This window comes from Hesperophylax consimilis, chromosome 5 (genome assembly GCF_061612785.1).
Source record: "Hesperophylax consimilis isolate HC1 chromosome 5, BYU_Hcon_1.0, whole genome shotgun sequence".
In the NCBI taxonomy this organism is placed as follows: Eukaryota; Metazoa; Arthropoda; class Insecta; order Trichoptera; family Limnephilidae; genus Hesperophylax; species Hesperophylax consimilis.
This window is the reverse complement of record NC_142840.1, coordinates 7,549,597-7,560,388: the sequence shown is the minus strand read 5'-3', so window position 1 is coordinate 7,560,388 and position 10,792 is coordinate 7,549,597. Positions and strand designations below refer to the sequence as shown.

General features: G+C 33.7%; 1 protein-coding gene across 1 annotated transcript; it reads left to right on the top strand.

Annotated features, from left to right (window-relative positions):
* The first annotated feature begins 2,538 nt into the window (after positions 1-2,538).
* LOC149423470 (uncharacterized) lies at positions 2,539-8,604 on the top strand. The gene is made up of 4 exons (XM_089631973.1): positions 2,539-2,836; positions 3,367-3,582; positions 6,007-6,218; positions 7,087-8,604. The coding sequence occupies exons 1-4, from the start codon at positions 2,678-2,680 to the stop codon at positions 7,181-7,183; spliced, it is 684 nt and encodes a 227-aa protein (XP_089488099.1). The 5' UTR covers positions 2,539-2,677; the 3' UTR covers positions 7,184-8,604.
* Positions 8,605-10,792: the final 2,188 nt, after the last annotated feature.

Genomic DNA, 10,792 nt, shown 5'->3' with positions numbered 1-10,792 from the left:
CTGCATCTAAGACTTGAACCCAGGATCAAAATTTCGTTTAAGAATCGCTAATTTTGTCTTTCTTGTTTTACTCCTAAGTTATATAAAAAAAGTACATTTATTTTTTTTAATTTGTCTGCAGAAAGGTAAGAGTTTAGTAAACTCACAGTGAATATATTTTTTTCAATTTTTATTTATTTTATAATATATTTTGGGTTTCATACTGGTTTCAAAATTATATTTGTCTACTTTGTTTACGTGAATAAATGAGTTCAAATCTTGAAAGTGGAAACTAACCCGCAGCTAGACTCGCTGTCTTTGACAATGCAAACTTGGTCGCAATTACGCTTACAAACGTGGAAATAGGTATACGCATTTCTCTGAAATTGAATGACGTTACAACAGTTAATAAACGAAATAAATGTACGTCCTACCCAATCGGGATTTGGTTAAGTTGTTAGCGCGGTTGACTCCAGTCCCTGTGAGAAAGGTTCAATCCTCAGTCAAACCAAAAAAAAGTTTTAAAAGAAAATATTTGAAAATGCCTGCTCTAAAATATAAATGATGTAGCAAGTGAGATAAATTTATTTATTTATTTACGTCCTATTTGACTTTTACATGAAATTAATGCAATACAGTCGTGTTATACTATTAAAATAATTACATAGGTAATATTTGTAGAATATTTGGAGAATCTAAGATGCAAATGTGAAGGGTAGCAGAAGTCGGGGACGCCCGAGGAAGACATGGCACAATCAAGTGAATCAAATACTTGAGTCAGGCCATTTCAAGAGTCAGAATAATAGAAGAGTATTATGAGACGATGCATGAATGTGAATGAGGCAAGGAGTGTGTGCCAATACCGAATTGTTTGGCGGTCCGTCCTCTCTGCCTACCCCTGCGGGGAAACGGCGTGATGGTTAGTTAGTTAGTTAATAATGGCAGAGCAAGTAGGTACACGGTATTGATTTACGAGGCCGAATGTGTGAGTTTTGGTATTTTCAATAAATAAATTAATCTCAGTTGCTATATCATATATATTATAATTACCCAAAAGCTTGTCTATGCGATTTACGTGAACAATTAAAATTTATATCTAACTGTGACTTATGGTATCTGAAAGCCGTTTCTGTTAAATTTTTAGGGAATTAGTTTGTTCAATAACAATCATAATTTGGAATAAATCATATTGAAACATACCTACGTACGGTTTAATAATTCTCAACTCAACACAATAACATTTCAACACACATTTAAAAAGTTATATAAAGCTTAAAAAAACTAACCTATAAACCTAACCTATTTTACCTAGTTTTTTGTTGTATTTAGTACGGGTTATTATATACATTTGAGAAATGTTTTGTCTGTTAACTAGGAGAAAATCTCGTTTTAGAACGGGCTAAATTTAAATAAACTGACATTCATATTTGTACAACTCAAGTTTAAGAAAAAGGAAAGGAGACCAAGAATTAAAAAAAATTAAAACCTGAAGAGTAGATGTTTGATTACCAAACTTAAATAAAAATTATTTTGTTTCATCACTTTTCATGACATTACATAACTTTTCAAAGGTGTGTTGAATTGTCCGGTTACCCCTAGGTACATAGTAAATGTTAGTTATTAGGCTCTTCCAGACGTACGCTTCGGAGCGGCGGTACCACGCGCCACTCCAGTGCGCCGTGCAGAAAAGTAATGTCCGAAAGTAAGTTACATAAGTAAGTTTACAAGGCAGCCCATTATGAGACTACCATGGTACCGCCGCTTGTGTACATGAGGCAGAGACTATTGATTGATATTTCAGATTTTAAAACTTTTAAAAGCCAGATACAAATAATATAAACATAACATAAATAACTTTGTAGTAGTTTGCCTAAGGTTACCTAGTAAGAAGTGGGTACCGTATTGGGTAGGTGCCTACCGCTGTAATAAAATAATATCAGTTAGTTAAATTAGTTTGATGGCACCACCGCAAATATGCAATTAAACCCGGTAGTTGAATGTCTCTTGCCCCTGTTTATTTAACCATCGAATTTTTATAGGCGAGGAAAATACATTCCGGTAAATAATGGTTCCCCGGAGGCCGCTTAGCGCTGGCAGCGCCGTGATTTAGGGGCGCGGGTAACGCGTTCGAATTTCAAATTGCCCTACTAGGCCGACGTAGCATCCATCAAAGGTCACAAATAATAATATTCAGGTCGGGTTGCCATGTTTTGAAAAGGTACCCAGTCTAGTACCTAGCTATGTCATTTTGGATATTTTTAAAATAAAGATTTTCACACATTAAAAAAGTATTAACGTGGTTAATTTTTTCTTCCTCCTTTAGCTTTCTTTTAATATTTTTTAAATGTTTCAGTCAATTAAAAAAAAAACAAAAATGAGGTTCACAATGATATTAGCGCTTTCTATGAAAGAGCAGATTAACCATAAAAATAAATAAACGTTGCTTAGTGACATCTAACGTTGAGTAGACAAGAAGTCTATCGTAATGCAGTTTCCTACAATAATTATTTTATCATGTTTGCCAACTTACTCACTCAAAAAAGAAAAGTGGGATGAACCTCTCGAAATTTTAAATGCCAAAAGTGACAGCGCACTTCGTATATCTGTGGGTTTAAGGTTATGAGAGTTTATTTTTGTTTTATATTTGTGAGTTCTTATTCATTTTATCTTAGAGTATCCTAATAATTATCGCATCAAGATGTCAACAAACGAAGTAAAGCCGGTTAACGAAGATGATTTGAAAGACCTGAAATCTAGAATGAAAATGATATCGGATGCGGATCCTGCTCAATATCATAATGAATTTTCATTGAGACGGTATCTAAGAGCATTCAAAGATGTTGATAAAGCATTCCAAGTAAGTTTTTATTTTTTATAATACCATAATTTAAAAAAAATACACATCAGGATAAGGAAGACATTCATTCGACCAATCTAACATATGGTTATCATTGATATTAGATTAGGTGATTGATAAAAATTGCCCATAAAACCCTTCAAAATCGTAATATTTTATTCTAAATAATTTGTGCAAATTTAACTTCATATTCTGATACAATGCTCCATGTTGCATGCTCATGAAAAATAATGTCACCTCATCTATAAATTTTGCAGGTTTTGGTAAACCAATTCTTTCAATACATTTGGCATTTGAAAACAAAACCTATTTAAATTTATTACTTTATATATTATTATGTGAATGCGATGAATTATCAATGCTACAATCATATTTCGAGATGGTTTCCTGTATGTGTTAAGATTATCAAAACATATGGAAATGTAAAAAAAAATGTTATCAAGATAAACCAATATTTTAATGATTACCCATGTTTTGACATGTAAGCACTCTAAACAATCTTCTTCTGATTCATCGTTATTACTTTCCAGGCTATATTGAAAACTAACAAATGGCGACAGGAGTACGGAGTGGCAAATCTAACCGAGGAGACGGACGAAGTGAAAAAACACATGCTCGGAAAAAAGGGACGTGTGTTGAGACACCGGGACATGAGCGGAAGACCTGTTGTTTACATTCCTGCACGTAATCACAATGTCAATGACCGAAACATTGACGAACTTACTAAATTCATTGTTTACTGCTTAGTAAGATATTTTTACATACCTTTTATTTATGGATCTCTGAAGTAACTACTATTTGAGTAGATGTATTTTGTTTCTTTTTTAGATTATGATGTTTTGTGTGTTGCCATAATGCTTATTGACATTGAAATTACAATCAGTTGTATAGCATTGCATTTTATCATTTGTCCCGGGCTTCGTAAACATTAAATAAGAACCCTATCAGCTAATAAAAAGACACTTAATTTTGTTTGACTTTAGTAATAAAAATATGACTTTCAACTACTGATATTACTACTCCATAAATAATTTTGTTACGTTAACCACCTGTTTTGTTAATATTGGTTATTACAAAATAGCGATAGGATTAGGGTAGGTACTTTTAATATAGGTACCATAATTAACCGGTACCTAATTTTGACCAGCATTCTGACTGACCACAAAAATAATAACACTTCACCCTTCCCAAATCCACCAACAATCAGGGTAAGAACACATATCGTAATATCTGCTACTCAATGGTGCGTCGGCTGCAGTAAACGAAACTACCCTGCATTAATTACTTTACAAGTAATAGTAAAGAAGTAAGGCATCGGTATTTTGTACAATAAAATACTTCGCAATAACCCAGTCATATCTGCAATTGGGGGTAATAAAATGCGTATTTCTTGTCTAAGGTACATGTTTTTTTTTAACTGCAATTTACAAGTATAATATATGAATCCTATAATTTCTATACCCGCTATATCCGATTTTTTGACAAAATGATCTGAGTATGACATCTTGTTCACATTTTTGCGAGCAACAAGAGGAGCCTAAAATTGAGTTTCAAAACCCTCCTTATCATGACCAAAAACCATGTTAAAACTGCGAGTGAGAAACCAAATCCGCTATATCATACAGAAAGTCACTATCAAAACCCGCTATATCGGATTCAACGAATCACAAGCAGTTATTTTGCCAAAATACAATATGGCCGCCGCTCTGACGCCACGCTTGTGTGTCAAAATGATCTACGCGTGAGTTTCTAAACCCGCCATGTCGCCTCAGTTGACTTTCAAAATCACGAAGTGAGTATCAAAATCCGCTATATCCATTTTATTTATCGAAATTACTTAATTATTGCTAGACATATATAGAAAAATAAATGCTTTTCGAAATTTTATTACTCCAATTCATTATATAAAAAATTTTAATGCATTTACTTATGTACGCTAGAGATGTGACAGTTTTTTGCGGTTTTCTCCAAATCAATGAAAGTTGATATAGCGGGTATAGAAATTACACGACTCATATTATACTATTTATTGAAAACATTTTATTATTATTTTGAAGATTATGAAGTTGGTTGCATTTGATATGCTTGCACCGGTTGATGTTAGCTGAATACTTGAGCGACATTATTACATGCTTAGGGTTTTTCTCTTGTGGTCAAAGTTGAATTTACCTAAGTATGAAATTATTGAAATGGGATTGGTTTATTTGGTAAAAAAAACTGGGGTAATTGACAAAAACCAGATTAAAATGTTCTTGAGCATTCCTATTCCCATTGAATGTGGTCTTATTTTTTAAGTAACAATGAGTTGGAAGCATAGACATTCAAATTGATAGACCAACCAATCAGGGAAAGGGTAAAGTAATTTTGTACAATATGAATCAGTAGGCCCTCAGCGCGACATTGGTGCGAGGAAATCCTTATAACTACTTAATATTAATGTTTACATATTTCAACCTTACTTTACAACATAAATGCGAGTCCAGCCTTTCAATCTGTATATTTTTATTTTGTCAGGGAGGGGATAAGACCTAAATACTAGCTTTCTTATCCTGCTATGATCAGAAAGCTGCTTTGTGGCTTTTGGGTTGCATTGCGTTCGATACAGAATGGTTACCGCGGCCCCGGGAACCATTTAGCCAACATCCCTGCCATAGGTCACCTCAAGTAGTTTGCTACAATTCATTATAAAAACATCAAAAATGCTAGGGAAAAAAGTTTTTATGAGATGAAGCGGCGTCACTCTATTAAAGTCACTTGAAAACACACGAAGCTGCACATAAATGGACCTCGGTAAAAAAAGGGAGGTCCTGACGCACGCTCACCGATCTGTGCACGGTCCCTCTACGCCCTTTAAATACTGCGCGAAAAGCGATCTCAACTCTCTCTCTCTTCCGACATATACTCAGAATGCTTCACTCTGGACTGCTTCTTCCCGCTGAAACCACTACAACCGCCTTTGACTTCCGACCTTGCGCTTACTTGGACTACCTACTGCTCACTCCTTGGATATACGACATCACAGCGACCGGACCAGGCCCTGAACATATAGCAGCTCACCAACTAGAAAACCCAGCACCCCGTCAGTGTAAAGGACTCCAGTCTGATACACATACCCGCCTCCTAAATTGAGAAATTAACTTGTTCATAAAATATTTTTATTTTTTTTACAGGAGGAAGGGTGTAAAAAATGTTTTGAGGAGGTGGTTGACAACCTCTGCATTGTGTTTGACCTGGCCAACTTCAGCATGGGCTGCATGGACTACCAGATGATTAAGAACTTGATCTGGCTCCTCAGTCGCCACTACCCCGAGAGACTCGGCGTCTGCCTCATCATCAACTCTCCCACCCTGTTCTCCGGCTGCTGGGCCGTCATCAAAGGATGGTAAGTTGATGCTTATAGTGGCTGAATCACTTAAGTTAATCCAACAAGACGGACAGACTTTCATGTCATTTTCACTTCACCGAGTGCAAGCTGAGCTGAGCATCAAATAGAGACACAATAGGAACAATGCCCAACAACTGGAAATCAAATTTACTCTTTTGAAATTATGGCTGTCAAAAGAACACCAATAATATGATGTATAGAGTTTCTGCCAAAAGTAGGTATGTATGTCCAAATTTTAAATAAAAAAGGCGATAAATAAAATGTTGGCAAGAAATTTGTATTATCATTACGAGGGGGTACCTAAAAGAAACCGAACTGATGTTGCCAAGGGCTTAGTTTTTTTAGTACCGGGACCTGCCTGTAGGACTGTGTACAGTTGCCTTTCCCCAGTCAGTATACCAGGAACTGCCCTGGAGAAGTTGTCCATTCGGCCGGTGTGAATTTTTTGGCAATGGTTGTTTTATGTGCTCATGGTTTTTGCGATGGCTGATTTACATGAAGAGTGTGCGGCCATGAAGTTTTGAAAACTGGGACAGAAACTCTTGAAATGTGTAATTCTTGGGCAATAACATGACCTCTTTAAAACAGTTTTTAATCTTTGTGATGAGCTTATTGGAGTACTACAATATTTTTGCAATTTAAACAAAGTAGGCTATGTAGTAAGGTAATGTATTCATCCCAAACTTTTGATAATATTATTTGAGTGGAATTGGTTTTATGAGCATGGAGGAAAATGATTGTAACTAATTAAGTTTAAATCGGATATAAAATATAAATGTGGGAATATATTCCACTTTGAGCAAGTATTGTTATATTCTAATAAAATTAGTTCGTAAAAGAGATTAATATTTCCTTTTCTTTTCAGGCTCGATGAAAACACTTCAAGTAAAGTTTTCTTTGTGGGATCCGAGATAGAACTGTGTAAATACTTGATACCTGACATGCTGCCTACAGATATGTAGATATTAATTACCACTGTACAAACAATTTGTTGCCATGCTTTACTTACCTCATTACATTCCTTCATATTGTGATTTTAGTAAAATTATTGGACAGTTCACGGTGTATTTTTACACTTTATCGAAGAACTGAAATTTATCCATTAAAATAAATGAATTTATTAAAGACCTTGCTTGATAGCCCATTCAATAGCATGCTTGCCAATGCCTTCATAAAATAAAACAATTATTAATCCTTTGGAAAGGTTAATTAGTTGAACTCGTCCAATTTACCAGACTTCCCTTTTGGATGCATAATTTGACCAAAGCCCAAGGTATGTAAAGGACATCACCATCCCGCCCCACAACGCTGCCCAACCGGGTGGCGGCATAGCTCCCCCGCCTTTATACTGTACAGACAGACACACTCTCGTGAAGTGTCACAAAAATCACCACTGAATGAATTAATCCAAGTCGTCCAATGCTGTACATATCCCAATGATACGAATATGAATTTTTTTATATTATTGGTGTTGAATAAAGGACGAAAAAAGGGACAGATGGAACTTTTTTTGCTTAATGCATCCAAAGGGTTAAAATTGTTTAATTTTCTTTTTTCTTTATTTATTAGTGTATAAACATACATTAAATTAGATTATTTTAATTGTACAGTTAAAAATTAGTTGAATTTCACAGCTATTTTGGCAAACTAGTTAAATAATTTGTTTGTGTTATGTATAAACACAGTTTTATATATTTTTTTAAACTAAGCTTTAAAAGCTATTCGAGGGTTACAATTACTTGCTTTTATTTTATTACTTTTATCTGTACTTAATGCTTTCCATTTACCTGCGGGGGGATATAAAATATTGTTTTGTTGGATAAGTATTATTTTTTTAAAAGTTGTTTTTTTCTAAATAACTAACTAGCTTAAATGCATTTACCCTTCTTTCGATATCTCTGTCAGCCTTCCCATCTCTCACAAACAAGCTCCCTAAAAAATACACAAACTCATCCATCTGCTCCAAGTATTCCCCATTCATAACTATATTGCACACTGTTTTTGTACTCTCTCTTTCAAACACCATTACTTTAGACTTACTTATATTCATCATTAACTCATACTTGGTTCATACTAGACACAAGAGACTGTAGATCTTCCATACTGTTAGCAATCAGTTATTTTTTTCACTAAATCTATTGGTTTTCGTTTGTTTTGGTTGCAGAATGAAATGTTCTGGCTTTTTGTTATCTACCCCAAACATAAAACAATGGCAAAGAATAGTGAGAATTTAAATGTTTCATATTTTTGCATACATTTTGCTCAGTATTATTATTTTGTTTATCATTTAAAAGTGTTTATCTGTAAGGGATTTTATTCTCGGAGATTAACTTAAATAAACTAAATGAAATGTATTTTAATTTTTCGGAATAACTTTATTGAGTAAAACCTCAAATTGTAATATTTAAATATTGAAGACAATATTAGTGATTTTTAAACGAAAATCTGAAACAGAAAAATCAGAAAAGGAAACGGTCACATCTGGGACCTGGGTTCGAGTCCCAGATGTGACCGTTTCCTTTTCTGATTTTTCTGTTTCAGATTTTCGTTTAAAAATCACTAATATTGTCTTCAATATTGAAATGTATTTTAACCAGCATCAGGGCAACCTTACTATAGTTAATTATTAAGTCCTGATTTAAGTATATTTATAAAATTAACTATAAATTGAAACCCAACCAAATAATTCTACAAAAACTAAGAAGTGTTTTTAATTATATTTTATTTCTTGCTAAGTCGCCAGTTTAAAAAACTGCTGAGATGTTGCAATCAAAAGTTGGCAATATGAAAATAAAAATGTACACGAGTTAATCTTTGAAAGCTGATTTGCAATTATTATAGCAATTAATAATTTTTTGTTGTTTTTCAGCACATAACTTAGAATTGCAATATAAAAACTAAATTTTTGCTGATGAAGGCTTTATTTCGAGAAGGTATTTTTATTTAGAATAGATATCTCTGATTTTTGTTCTCATTCATGCTATTGGTTGAAGTTGCAGAATATTTTTTATGTTTTATTCTGAGATAAATTAAAATGACTTATTTCTAACGAAATATTTAAAATCTGCATCCTTGATGCTAATGCAGGTTGTCTGGGGGTAAAGTGCACTAACTTCGGGAGGTGATTCTACATGATGGTAGGACTAAAAAAGATAAATAACTTTTTCCAAAACTTTTTTTTCTTACAAAAAAATACATAGGTACCTACTAAAAATCCTTAGTGTGAAGTACAAACTTACCTGATAAAATCGCTGTGAGCTTGGCGAGAACGAGGTGGCAACTTTGTGATCGGCCCATATTCATTTAACTGACGGAACGACAGAGTTTGGGCGCGGGACAGTAGATTTAGCAACAGCGCAAAAACAATAATGCCATGCCAACGCAATAATTTTACGATTTTACCTGAAAAGTACCCATAAAAGTTGGAATTTCGAAAAAGTCATTTATCTTTTACTTGTACTATCACGTAGACTCACCTCTCAAAGTTATTGCACTTTACCCCGGACACCCTGTATAAACCTTAAAGTTCAAAATTTAAGAGCAATTTTCTGTAATTTAAAGTGTACTTATTAATTCATCATTAGTTTATTATATATTGATGAGATGCAAAGACAAATATAACAGGCAGGGATCACACGCTTGCTTTCGTCTGTCGGTATTCGAAATACACAAACTACCTACTGTGTTGTTTTGTAATGTTTCTTTCTATAAGAAGTATGCAGTCACTGCTTGAAGCTGGCGATACTGACTGCTACAAGCAGTCCGTGTATTCCTTGTCATACATTTGCTATATTGAGAATCATTACCTCCTAAGCCCCCTTATTCTTAATAATTTCCTGGTAGGTATTAAAAACGTTAGCATTTAAGACTTTGCACTAGTCAATTAACCTTGATGACACCTGCGGAACTTTATTTTCTTCAACAACTTATGATTAATAGGAAATATTTATTTTTGTGTTAAAAATGTTAAATAAGTAATGACAAAATACAATTTTATTACACCATTAGACTACGGATTATCCGGAGCGGAAGTGAAAAAATAGACACAAATAAATATATAAATCGTAAACACTTTAACATCAGGTCTTATGCAACATATTTTTCATATAAATTTTCCAGTTTGACCTCTTTTACCTGCCTTAAGTGAAGGGTCTTTGTGTAAAATTAAATGATATTTTGGAAATGTTATTAAAAACTCTCAACTATCTCAGTTTATTCACAGCCTGGTTGAATTGACCTCTGATAATCAGGTGTTTACTGTATTGTATTTATAATGTAGTTTTATATTATAGAAAGAAAGTCAAGTCAATTCTTTAGTAAAATATAACCATTATTTTCTAAATTCTTCTCATTGTAAATTTCTGTATTTTTCTGTGCACTTCTGTTTATCCAAGTCATCGATTGATGGAGTGATTCCATTCTACAGGTGTCGCTTAAACTATAATCATTGTCATTTGAACAATAATCGTGGTCAATGTCCCTGAACCTAATTATATTATCGTGATGTACATACATAAATATCTCTTAAAAGTAAACAATAATAAAGGCAATCCTTTGCTCACATAACTGTT